The 12,867-nt window shown below is 30.8% G+C and overlaps 3 protein-coding genes across 3 annotated transcripts; 1 reads left to right on the forward strand and 2 right to left on the reverse strand.

Annotated features, from left to right (window-relative positions):
• Positions 1 to 127: 127 nt before the first annotated feature.
• LOC123290540 (gastrula zinc finger protein XlCGF71.1-like) lies at positions 128 to 1,023 on the reverse strand. The gene is made up of 2 exons (XM_044870762.1): positions 378 to 1,023; positions 128 to 144 (listed from the first exon to the last, which is right to left on the reverse strand). Exons 1-2 carry the CDS (start codon positions 904 to 906, stop codon positions 128 to 130), a joined length of 546 nt encoding a protein of 181 aa, XP_044726697.1. The 5' UTR covers positions 907 to 1,023.
• A 1,674-nt stretch (positions 1,024 to 2,697) lies between these two features.
• Positions 2,698 to 4,614, forward strand: LOC123290544 (WW domain-containing oxidoreductase-like). The gene is made up of 4 exons (XM_044870765.1): positions 2,698 to 3,181; positions 3,254 to 3,433; positions 4,096 to 4,354; positions 4,420 to 4,614. Exons 1-4 carry the CDS (start codon positions 2,850 to 2,852, stop codon positions 4,612 to 4,614), a joined length of 966 nt encoding a protein of 321 aa, XP_044726700.1. The 5' UTR covers positions 2,698 to 2,849.
• Positions 4,615 to 7,804: 3,190 nt separating this feature from the next.
• On the reverse strand, positions 7,805 to 11,386 carry LOC123290569 (protein Star). The gene is made up of 5 exons (XM_044870808.1): positions 11,184 to 11,386; positions 10,852 to 11,117; positions 9,603 to 9,829; positions 9,269 to 9,466; positions 7,805 to 8,579 (listed from the first exon to the last, which is right to left on the reverse strand). The coding sequence occupies exons 2-5, from the start codon at positions 11,099 to 11,101 to the stop codon at positions 8,202 to 8,204; spliced, it is 1,053 nt and encodes a 350-aa protein (XP_044726743.1). The 5' UTR covers positions 11,102 to 11,117; positions 11,184 to 11,386; the 3' UTR covers positions 7,805 to 8,201.
• Between the last annotated feature and the right edge of the window lie 1,481 nt (positions 11,387 to 12,867).

The raw sequence follows: 12,867 nt of genomic DNA on the forward strand, positions 1-12,867 counted from the left end.
ACACACATCACATGAAAATGGTTTTTCTCCGGTATGAATTCGTTTATGTTGAATTAAATGACTTTGTTGAATAAACATTTTCTCACAAAATTCACACGAAAAAGGTTTATCTTTCGTATGAATCCGTTTATGCTGAATTAAATTCTGTTTTAGTGAAAATTTTCGATCACAATTTTCACATGAAAACGGTTTTTCTATAGGTATTCGTTTTTCTTGACTATGAATTAATTTATGTCGAATTAAATTACTTTTAAAACTAAATTTTTTATCACAAAACTCACATTTAAACGGATTTTCTCCATGAATAAGTTTATGTTGAATTAAATTACCTTGTTGGGAAAATGTTTTCTCACAAATTTCACACGAAAACGGTTTTTCTCCGGTATGACATCGTTTATGTTTAATTAAATTACTTTGTTGAGAAAATTTCTTATCACAGAGTTCACATTGAAACGGTTTTTCACCCGTGTGAGTTCTTTGATGTCGCACTAAATTACTTTGTTGAGTAAATGTTCGATCACAAATGTCACATGAAAATGGTTTTTCTATCGTGTGAATTAGTTTATGTTGAATTAAACTCTTTTTCAAAGTAAATTTCCCATCACAAACGTCACATGAAAATGGTCTTTCTCCGGTGTGTATCCGTTGATGACTAATTAAACTATCTTGTCTAGTAAAACTTTTCTCACAAAGATCACAAACAAATGGTTTTTCTTCCGAATGAATTTGTCGATGTTTAGTTAAATTATGTTTCCAAGTAAATGTTTTATTACATTCGTTACATGAAAAACGTTTGTCTTCATTATGATGAATTGATTGATCTTCTAAAATATTTTCATCTGAGATTTCATCCTTAATTAAAAATTCTGTATTTAATTGTTCTTCGAGGTTATTATGCTCGATCATAACCGTTTCCTCCAATATTTCTTCTTTAATTGGTTTATGTTCTAATGTATCATTTTCTGCGTTACGTTCGGTTGTAACAGTTTCTTCTAGTATTTCTTCTTTAATTGAAATATGTTCAATTATATTACTTTCATCAATTATTTCATTTTTAATAATTTCTGTATTTAATTCTTCTCTTAGTTTGATCGAATGATTATTTACATTTTGAAATAAATTATTTGCCATATCCCCTTATAAGTGTATCACACAAACTTACTAAAGCAGGAACATCTTCCACCGTGGCTTAACCGAAATCTAGCATAATCCACGGGATAACCCAGAAGATCCGTACGTACAAAAATACACTGCGATTTTTAAAGTATTTTTTCGATTATCTCCTAATTATCGCGTTGAAAAGCTGACGGGCTATTTTTTTTAAATTATGAACCTCCTCTTCCTGTACTAATATCTTAGATCATATATTACTAGATAGGCCCATCATGTACCAAGTAGTGATGGGGCGAATGTTGAATTTTATACATTCGCGAACGCGAATGTTTATTTCTAATATTCGCGAATGCGAATGTTAACTTTCAAATGAAGCGCTCACAAATTCTAATTTATTAACTTAATTAATCCTTATATATTCTGGCTTACCCTTATCTTCCTTATTCCTTTATCAAATTCCATGTTTCACTCCTCAGTTTCAAGATTATCATGTTGGCTTCTGACGAAAAATATCCTCATGAACTAAAGTTGTACCGCTTAAGAAAAAACAGGCTAGACAAGTAAATAATTTGTAAAGATATTTCAAATGAAACTATTTTTAAAACATATTCTCGTAATATTAATTTAATAGCTTTTGATTTTTTTTCACCAGTTTTCTACGAAATTTGTTGTTGTTTTCACGAATACAAAGTAGCCATGGGTTACGGTAGCAACGGGAGCGGAATTCCGGACGGATTCATTAGCGTAAAAGGGTCCGTCGTATAAGTCCATTAAAAATAAACTATATAATAAATAAACTATAACTAAAAAAATGGTTAGGTGTCGTTTTATTTGCAAGGAATATTTTAAAGTAGACATGTATCACAAGTTAGTAAAGTTTAATTATTAAACAAGTGAAAACAAACAATTGACTGAGTTAATTGTTGAAATACCATGCATAAATAGTGTTGATTACTCTATCACATTGAACATACATATGCAATTTATATAATACATACTATACAAATTAACGCCTAATGTCTAACGGGTAAATAGTGATGTTTACGAAAAAATGTTTCAAACAAAAGTTGGTTATTTTTTATAAGGAACATTTTTTACATTTAATTTTTTGTTCTATCTCTAACGGTTTACAAGATGGGTCCTATGGACCCATAGGTCAAGATCCAATTGACCTATGTTGCTCATTTTCGAACTCAACCTCACTTTTTACGTCCTGAGTACGCTCAACTTGATATCTTTTTTCGTTTTTGAGTTATCGTGCCCACAGATGGACGAACAGCCGGAAATGGACTAATTAGGTGATTTTATAAACTCTATATCAAAATTTTGTTGGTGGCATCAATATTTTTAAGCGTTACAAACTTGGGACTAAACTTAGTATACCTTGCATATTACATATATGCATGGTATAATAATATTTATTAAGCGGTAATTATTATGTTGTAAATACGCGCCAAGTATTATATTATATATTAATTATGCTTCGTCATTTATTACCCTTCTCAATCACCTTGGAGAGGTGGTTTTCACACTGTTGCCAGTTCTGGTTAGTATATTTTCAAAGACTAATATATAGGTCTGTGATAGAGACCATCAATATTCTGTCAAATTCACGTTTGTTGACTGGTGACTGACAGTGAGTTGTCAAAATTATTTAGTTTTAGATTTTCCATAGAAAGGAGCCTGGGGCGGTGCACTCTAATACGTAGTTTCTTTTATATTGTACGATTAAAATAATGGCTACTGAAGAAAAACAACATGATTTACAACAAAAATTTGATGGATCTTCAACAGCCTTGCAAATTTTGGAAGGAAAAGATTTATCAGGGCAAGTGGCTTTAGTTACCGGTGGAAATACTGGTATTGGCTTTGAAACAGCACGATCTTTAGTGCTACATGGTTGCAAAGTAATATTTGCATGTCGAAACACGGATGCAGCTGAAGCGGCTGTAAAACGAATTGCTGAAGAGAAATCCGATGCGGCAAAGAATTGTGATTGTATACGTTTAAATTTATCGTCGTTAAGTGAAGTTCAAAGTTTTGCAGAAGCAGTTATTGGAAAATATAGGTTTGTAACTTTCATTGGCAAGTATTGTGAATCAAATTTTTGAATATTTACTTATTTTAATTGGTCTTTTAGCCGCATTGACATGCTCATTTTGAATGCTGGAGTATTTGGCATGGATTATTCTACAACCGAAGATGGTTATGAAATTACATTTCAAGTAAATCATTTGAGTCATTATTATTTGACTCGATTACTTTCGAAACTTTTAGGGGAAAAATCCCGAGTCATGGTTTTATCGTCAGAGTCACATAGGTATGTATGTTACTGAAAGATTACATCCAGGTCTGGATTTACCATACAGGCAGAGGGACTTTGAAAACTTCGTGGGAATTGAATTTCCCGCTTATTTCGTTGGCACGCGTACCAACATTATACAAGTCTCGATATTGGCCTTATATCGAATATTCGATAAGTTTCTATATCGAAAATATTAAAATAAAATAATTGCTCTCAGTAAGGTTCATTTTATTGTTTCTTATCAAACTTATTCTAGTTAGAGAGATGTACATATGATTTACTGATGGTCATAGTAAATGCAACCAATTATATATTAGTATTAGATGTAGCTCATAGATGGTGCCACTGTATCTTCATATATATAGATATATACATACATGTAATAAATAAAAAATAATGTTGTTTTTTATTATTTATATAATTTTTTCTAAAAATAATGATTGATAACACATCTAGACATAAATATGGAACTACAACATTTCATTTCATGTCTAAATCTTTTGTATTTTTTTGTAAAGTTTACCACCAAAAAATTACATTTTAATCTAGTAGAGGCTCGCTTCGCTCGCCTAATAACAATTGTTTTCCAGAAAGTATTAGAATTAGTATTTTTTTTACACTGACGGATCAAATTGATCGAAAAATGGGCTTAAAAATTGTTTCTTAAAAATTTACAGACAAGCAAATTTAAACAAGAATAATATTTCTGCTGAAAAATTATCACCTCCAAAAAATAAATATTGGAGTATGATGGCGTATAATAATTCAAAATTATGTAACATTTTGTTTGCAAAGGAACTAGCCCGTTTGTGGGAAAATCGTGGAATATCTGTGTTTGCAGTACATCCTGGTAATTTGATAGCAACAGATTTGAGTCGCTATTGGTGGGGTTGGAAGCTGATTTTTTTTATTGTTCGACCGTTTACTAAATCTTTGGTAATTTGCGACTTTTAAATAAATGTTTGATTCCAAATTACGTAATTATGTTTTTTATTTTTCAGCAACAAGGTGCTAGTACAACTATTTATTGTGCAACGGTACCGGAATTATCTAGTTCATCTGGATTATATTTTAATAATTGTTCTGTTTGTGATGTAACCGCTAATGCTAAAGATAGTGAATTAGCAAAAGCTTTATGGGAAATTAGTAACGATATGATTAAAGCAAAAGTTGGTGCAGAATCTTGCTTAGAATAAATATATATATATATTTTTTTATAAATATTTTGTTAATTTTTTATACATATATTTTTACTAAATAAAATTTTATGGTTGTTGTGAAAAAAATTCTATTTAATGACAAATTTTCCAAAAATTGACAATCAATTATTTTGGCTGGAATTTTATTATATAAATAATTGATATAATAAAATTCCTACCCAAATATGAAGTCATTCCTGTTCGTGGTTTTCATGAAAATTAAAGTTTTGTTAGGGTGACGCTTCAGCCTGACTTCGATTTCTTATTTAGGGGCCCTTCAAGGAAAATTACAAAATTTTCTCTCCTAATATTGATAACTTGGAAGTTGCAACCCCACCAACTGGCGAAAATAATTCGTACTAATTAAAACAGAAAGTGGACCTGTTTTTAGTGGTTCCAATTTAGATTACCAGATGGCAATACTTGTACTTACCATTTTTAACGGCCAATAAAAATATTCAAATTCAAATCGATTTAGATATTTTGCCCCTGGATCGAGCAATGTTCAGTTCTTTCAATTTAGACCACTAGGTTACTTACCATTTATCTATTGGGATCTGACATATGGACGGGGCTAAAAAAACATGGCTGACATAAAGTGACAAATTTTAAAAATAATATAGCAATACATACCCTTTGTGCAATTTTTCAAGAAGAGAATGATTAATATTAATGAAATTTGTGGTTGTGGTTGTTCTAATTAAAAAGAAATTTTTTTGAAAAAAATAATATTTATTTTAATTAATTTACGAATGCAAATACATAAAAATATAAAAAAAAAAAAATTGGTATACCTATATTGTCAAATATATAAATTGCTTTTAAAGTATTTTTATATTAGATTGTGTAAAATAAAAAAAAAATTGTTAATTAAAACTTAATTAATTAATAAATTTAAAAACAATCACTAATACAAGTTATATGAACAAAATGCAAAAAATAAAACCTTTGGTCAAATAAATATATATTAATTAATAACTAAAAATACTGTAAATTTAAGTCATGGAATTAATTGGATGAAATGAAAAATTCCCCATTTTACTATAAAAAAAGTCTATTCATCAAAATTTTCAAATCCAATATTCATAAAAAATTCAGCCTTTTTTGTAAATAATATTAATTTTATTATTTTATTTTTTTTCTGGAATTTTTTTTAATGGTGGCCACAAGAATTATCTTAAATTTCTCTTTTCTCGATTTTCCAGTGAAATTTATTACACTTTTAACTTGAATAAAATAGAAAGAAACGAAAATTTTACACAGCCGAGACTCGAGTGTCCTCTAGATATCACGTCTAGGACGTAACTAATTCCGTCAATTCTGTTCTTTGTAAGTGATGCAAATTATATGTAACTTCTTCGCGTCCTTATAAAATATGTAATTTGTATCACGTTCTGTACACACAAACATGCAAATAGAATAATTTGAGTACCTCTCACAGAACTGGAATAATGGAGTTGGTTACGTACTAGACCTGACATCTAGGGGTCCGGGGTTCGAGTCTCGGCTTCTGTGTAAACTTTTTTTTTTTTATAAATTTAAATTTTTTATAGTGGAATTATTTTTTTAATGGTGGCCACAATAATCAGCTTAAATTTCCCTAATAATTCTACATTTCTCATTTTAATTTTATCATTTTCACTAATATTTTAGAAAATTTGGCCAAATAATCTTGGTTTTTGTATTTTTCCTTCGATTTTATTTCCGAGATTATTATTAGTAGATCTCTGGTTAATAAATTAAGCGGTACAATCCATTTAGGATAACATTTGAGACTCACAGGCTTCGAGATAAAGCCTCACTATTTCAATCAATGTTTTAGACTTTTTTTAAAATATCTTATAAAAGCCTCACTCAAATACAATACGATTTTCCCACGCAGGAAGATTTACGATTAGTCACGGATATTCAACGAATCTGATCAAATAGAAAGTAGTTTACCATAGAGATCTAATCTCCAAATTTATAAACGATTGCCAAAGGACTTCAAGATTAGTCGGATCTTAATACAGGGTCCCCGCGGATTGATGATTGACGACTCGCAACTGGATATACATTCTCTGAGTGAGGCCGCCATATTTTTATTTGTGAATTAAGTCTATGAGATTATTAATAAGGTAAGGTGTAATGTATTCAAAAAAAAATTACGACCCTAGGTTAATTTATTTCAGATAAAGAAAACAAAATGGTAACAAGTAAGGTCTTTTACACAATACGACGCACTACCCAAAAATAGCCGCCGTATTCTACGGTCCTAAATTTCCTAAACTTTAAACCTAAGATATATTTAAAAGAAATGAAATTTTACTTACATAATATGAAAACAATGAAAAAAAAATTCGAACGAATTAAACTACAAAAATAATTTTTAAGTACTAGAAGAAAAAAATCTGTTCTTGTGAGAAGATTTTCTGTTGTTTATATATCACCGGGTGAGTTTGTCACACTAAATTATTATATACAGAGTGAGTTGTAAGTGAATATACAGTTGAAATAGTTATTTGAATCAATTTCTTGTGAAAATTATTGCTCGTTACGATGGCTGTTATATGGATCTTTCAACAAGAAGTGTTATAGACTACAAGACTTCAAGTGGCTCTGAAAACTCAAGGAAAATAGTCGAATAACCTCTCCATCCACAACGAATGACAGTTTGGTGCGAGTTTTGTAGTACCCGTGTCATTGACCCATATTTTTTCTAAAAACATGTTCGTTTACTAGACGCTATTCTACATAATTATAATTTCTTAATACAACTGTACATTCACTTACGCCACATTCTGTATTTTAATTAATCTAATAAATTTTTTATTAGTATCCTATTCTAATTTTAAATGCACAGTGTTTTGTAATAATTGGAAATTTATTTTACAAAATATAATTGTAATGAGATCTTACCTCTTTCGAATTTTGATTATAATTTGGTTAAGTGAGATTTGAAAAGAAAATCAATTTAAACTCTCTTGGCGAGCACAAAATCTTAATGATATATAAGTGGATAGAGGTCAATAATAGATTAAAACGGACCACCCTGTATACGCCTAGAATATCGGATTAATAAACTCGCGCCGCATGGCAAGTTTAACCAAATCAATCAAAAATACATTCTTCCAATAAAACACTACTTAAACAGAGGATCCGTTTTATTATAGTGTGAAGAAAAGAACATTTTCTTCTTCATTTTCTTAGCTTATTCAGGAAGCGAAAGGTCTGCAGCCAGTTATAGAACATCCTTGTATGATTCATTTTCAGGAATACCACAGAATGTTTTGTGAAGAACAATTCTGAAGTTTTAGTTTTTTGAATTAAAAATTACCAAAACATAATCATTCAACGACGGTAATAAAACCTAATCGATTTGGTAAGTACCTCGTGATTCCCATTGTAAATTAGGCTTGAAGCTACAAATCTGGACAACAATTCAATGAAATTTACATCGAAAATCTTTTGAAATCTCACTTAACTAAATTTTTCTTTACACTCACTTACTAAAGCGTAATTTTCAGTTGAAAATTGAGAGAGAAAGAGAAAATCCCTAAGGAACATTGTTTGCAAAACAAAACAAAAAATCTCCCATGTCTTTTTCATACTTTCGCTACAAATATATAATCATCACCAAAATGCTTCACATAATTATATTTATTCGATGCAAAAAATCGTTTTAAACTACTAATTGTGGGTTTCTGTTGTGCCGCAAATAAATTGCACGGTGGAAAATGTATTGAGATTACTTTAATTTTAACACGATCGAATGGTAACGTTGATAATATTTCAAATTCATTACAATCCGTTTCTAAACTAAGAAAATCTAAGTTTGTCGTTGCATTCATTGCTAATATCAACGAATAGAGGGGGAAACATTTGATACGTGTATTAAACCATTCGGATTCGTCGGAGAATACACTGTTTGCTTGAACACTGTTAATTTTAACGCCATCTTGTGTTTCTTGAGGTATAGTAATCTAAAATGAAAAAAATTAAATTAAGTTTTTCAATTCTTGATACAAGAAGAAAGTTGGGGAGGGGGTTGATAAATGCTCAGACCATAGAGCCTGTTGTGATACCGAAAAGTGGGTTGACCGTGACCCGAATCCGATCACTACTAAATGAACCATTTGGAGCTGCTTAAAAACAGAGAAAAGACTGCTTCGACGTTAAAGGGTTTCAGATTGGAGTGATTATAAAAAGAAAGGCGGATTCAGATGAGTCCATCTCCTCATGACAAGAGATAGACAGTGACAGAGAAGATGAGACATCGTTGCTTCTCTTCCCCACTGGGACAATTCCGGCAATAATCGTGATGCACTTGCAGGCTCAGTCGTTTAGCGTGCCTGCCACCGAGCCAATTTTCTGTAATAAGCCTTTGCAGTGAGCCTCCATCTTAGACTAGCTTTTCTTAAGATGTCTTCATTCAAGAACAGCTTGCCATTCGCAAAGGAAGCTCGCAGACGCCTAGTGATGCTTGTGTCCGATGGTCAAAAAAATGAGGATTTTAGAGAGCCCTACACATCGTGGGATGAAAATTCGTTGAAATGAACACTGATAAGTAGCCTAGGCTGTCGCCAAAGGATCTTCACCAGGGGAAAAATATCTCAGAATATGTAATATGCCAGATTTTATTACAGTGGAAGAGATTTAAAAATATATTTACCTCTTTTGGATGTGGTTGAGTACTTAAACACGCATGAATATATTTGGATTTAGCTCGGCCACGTTTTAATAAACTAAATAAATCTTTCGAATATGTTTGTATTAAAAGACCAGTCCATGAAAGATTTCGTTCCAACCATTCAGTGTCTGAAATACGATCGTGTCGATATGCACCAGCTTCAATAAACGTTCCATATTTCTAAAATTATAAAATAGCTTACAATTTTATACTGAAAAAAATCATTTTGGTTATACAGGGTGCTTCTTTTTTAAGTTGACATATGTGCTTGAAATTCGAAATTTAATCGACAAAAATGTTACTTCGATAATTTTACCTTATTGTCAAGTAAATCAGCAACAAATTTTTCTTTTTCTGTAGGTTCAATAGTTTTTTCTGATTGCTTTTGATGCATCACATCAAAACTCTTGTGACTCATTGACGAATCGATTGCTGGACGTATACAAAATTCTCGAATGAATAATATTAATTTTTCATTATCTTGTGCAACACCAATATCATAATCTTGCGTCATGTTGATTTGAAATTGATGATGTCTCATTGCTAGAAATTAAATTCGATTCATTAACAATCATTTAAAATGATTCCCATTCTCTAAAGTGACTTGAAAGTTTTTTTTAAACACTTCAGGAGAAGAATAGGGTATTATCGTTAGTCAAAAATAAATCATGAAATTTGAAAAAAGTTAAAATTTATGTTAAAATTTACTTAAATATTCTGATTTCGAGTCATAAAAGCACATTTTTCTTTTAAAATATTAAAATTAAAAATCGTAATTTTTAAACTGTAAATCACGTGACCTAAAACGCGAGTAAGCCTTGCTGTGATGTCATATCGGTATGAGTCATAGACCATCAGTTAGGTCAGTGTAGACAGTTGGATATAATATATTCATAGATAATAAGTATTTATATTGATTATAGTCAGATGTCTATGAATATATCTGTCAAATATATTTGTGTTATTTCGTATAGTGATACCCATATGACGTCATCAAATTGGATGCCCGCGTTTTTAACAGTTTAAAAAAGGTTTAAAATGGGACCACACGGGAAGCACCAGCTTTCAAATAGATAAAGAATTATCAAAATTGGTTCACCCAGTCGAAAGTTCTGAGGTGACAAACATAAAAAAAAAATACAGCCGAATTGATAACCTCCTCCTTTTTAGTTTGAAGTCAGTTAAAAACTGTTCAAGTAAAGACATGTCACATGTCTATTATCTTTGTCAAGAAGCGCTTTTTGATAAAAGGTAAAATACATGTATTTTCTTTACTTGAACAGCTTTTTTGACAACTGTCTGAAACAGTACCAAATATCGGCAAAAAATCCTGTTAAAATGAAAATATTTGGGAATGAAAAATGTAAAGGTGATTCCCTAGTGAGTAAAATGTCCAAAACTACATAAAGTTTGAATAAAACTCTTAAAAATAGGGATTCAATTCATTAGTTTTCATTTACATTCGAGTGTTTGAACCGTAGCCACCTAGTTATACGACACTGTTTTTTTTTTATCAGTCTTTTATTTAATACTAATAAAAAGTAAGTAAATAAATTTTTTTTTACCTGTTGTATCCATATAAACAATTAATATAGTCATAACCGTTGCAAATGTTATTAAGAATGCGGCAAATGGTAACAATTTCCGGACAATTTTTGGTTCACTAGCTGCCATTTTTGTACAAATTGTTGACGATATTGTCGTATTTACTGTTGTTGCCGATGATTTATTTGTAATTTGTGGTGTTGAATTATTTTGTTGTTGTGTTGTTGGTACATTTATTGTAACACCAGGTCGATTTGTTAAATCAGTCATTTTCTTCTCATTGCTACTGTAAATAAATTCATGTTACATGGTTTTATATTACTTTGATATTAAATAAATTAATGGTACTTACATTTCAAAAAAAATAAACTAAAATATTAAACGAAAATAAAATTTAATTCGTAAACTTTTTCACAGAGACATAACTTTTTTTAAAAGATTCTTGGAATGTCATGTATTTAGTATTTATTTGTCTTATGCACTGGGAGGCAATGAATGCATGTATTTACATTTCAACCATTACGTTTTACGATATGCTTGCTCCAAGCCTGTATGTGTTTCTTACATTGTCAACAAAAAGAATTGAATAGGATGTAAAATGCTGTGTCTACAGCGCAGGTGTCTACTAACGATAAAGTTTATGAGTCATTTTACAATCTAACTAAAATAGTTCTGCAGATAGCTGAAATAAAATACATTTTTGATACTACCTTTTATATTTATATCAAAACAGGCTCCTCTTTTTCACTGGGTTAGGGCAAGCGTGGATCCAGTCTACAAAAAAGGTCACGGGCACGGCACAGCACTCGAAAATCGACAAAAGCGAATCGGAGTATGAACTCGCTGATGAATAGTTCAGATAGGTGAAATAAACTACATTTTCACTGGGTTAGGGCAAGCGTGGACCCAGTCCACAAAAAAGGTGATGAGCACGGCAGAGCACCCGAAAATCGGCCAAATACGAATCGGAGTATGAACTCTCTCATGATCGATATAGTGCATTCCTACAAAGGAGATTTTGACAAAATATATGACGCCATGACCAAGATTTTGTACAGTGGATTTGTAAATTAATAAATCTGTAAAATATTTGTTTGTTCGCTCACAAAAAATACAAAGGTAAATGTCCGTTTGTGTCAGAGTGTCACATTTAGACTTTAAACTACTGAACCAATTTTGATGAAATTTTTACTTCAAAACTTCAAATCAAATGTTTAGGAAAGCAAGCCCGAATAATCTTTCCTATCCCATTGAGGCAAGCAACTAAAATTTTACCCCGTGAAGTGTAGAAAATGATCTCTATGCGGTAGCTACGCTGGCCAGAAGAGTTACGCTATCCAAATCTTGGTCGCACGCTTCAATGAGATAAGCTACCGACTCAAGGTATGGCGGAATTATTTTCACATTCTGTTTTCCATTTGGCCACTTTTTTTCAATATCTGGATATCGATTTTGAAGTACATGACACCAACCTTTGGTTCATTGATAACGGAATCTAATATACGGGTATGTAAATTGACTTCCGAAAGTACTCTTCCACCGATTTTGCTATTATTTTTTTTTTTTTCAATTTTGAATGTAAAAAAATCTTTCCTCCAAAAATTATCAGATGGGGGTTTTGTATGCAATTAGGAACAATAGACTAACTATTTAAAGCGATTCATTTGTTTTTAATTTTATTAAATCATTGGTCTATCTAGGTTATGGACATGCCCATCATGCCCGTATGGGTGGATCCGCTACTGATTACTCTGCCTTTTCCTGTAGCTTAAACATTTTCTTAATTTCCGGTTAACCTTAAGAAAAAATAGAATTACTGTTATAATTAAGTGAATTTTTTTCACTTTTCTGCAGAACTACATTGAACAAAAAGGGACTTAAAATACCTATATCTTTACCTTTATTTCTATTGTGTTAAACTTTTTTCTTTCTCTTTACTAATCATAGGCAAATTTTGATTTCTCATAAGCCATAAATTATGATATATATAATTGACAGAAATTATAATTTTTTGGAAGGCTATTTTTTTATTCTTT

This window comes from Chrysoperla carnea, chromosome 1 (assembly GCF_905475395.1).
Source record: "Chrysoperla carnea chromosome 1, inChrCarn1.1, whole genome shotgun sequence".
Taxonomy (NCBI): domain Eukaryota; kingdom Metazoa; phylum Arthropoda; class Insecta; order Neuroptera; family Chrysopidae; genus Chrysoperla; species Chrysoperla carnea.

Bases quoted from the DNA above. Each gene is read 5' to 3' on its own strand.
- LOC123290540 (XM_044870762.1), bottom strand. From the start codon at position 906: ATGATCGAGCATAATAACCTCGAAGAACAATTAAATACAGAATTTTTA.
- LOC123290544 (XM_044870765.1), top strand. From the start codon at position 2,850: ATGGCTACTGAAGAAAAACAACATGATTTACAACAAAAATTTGATGGA. The intron at 3,182-3,253 runs GTTTGTAACTTT...TTGGTCTTTTAG, and splicing joins GCAGTTATTGGAAAATATAG to CCGCATTGACATGCTCATTT. The intron at 4,355-4,419 runs GTAATTTGCGAC...TTTATTTTTCAG, and splicing joins GACCGTTTACTAAATCTTTG to CAACAAGGTGCTAGTACAAC.
- LOC123290569 (XM_044870808.1), bottom strand. From the start codon at position 11,101: ATGACTGATTTAACAAATCGACCTGGTGTTACAATAAATGTACCAACA. The intron at 9,830-10,851 runs GTAAAAAAAAAT...TTTAATTTCTAG, and splicing joins TGTTTATATGGATACAACAG to CAATGAGACATCATCAATTT. The intron at 8,580-9,268 runs GTAAATATATTT...TTTTCATTTTAG, and splicing joins CTCAACCACATCCAAAAGAG to ATTACTATACCTCAAGAAAC.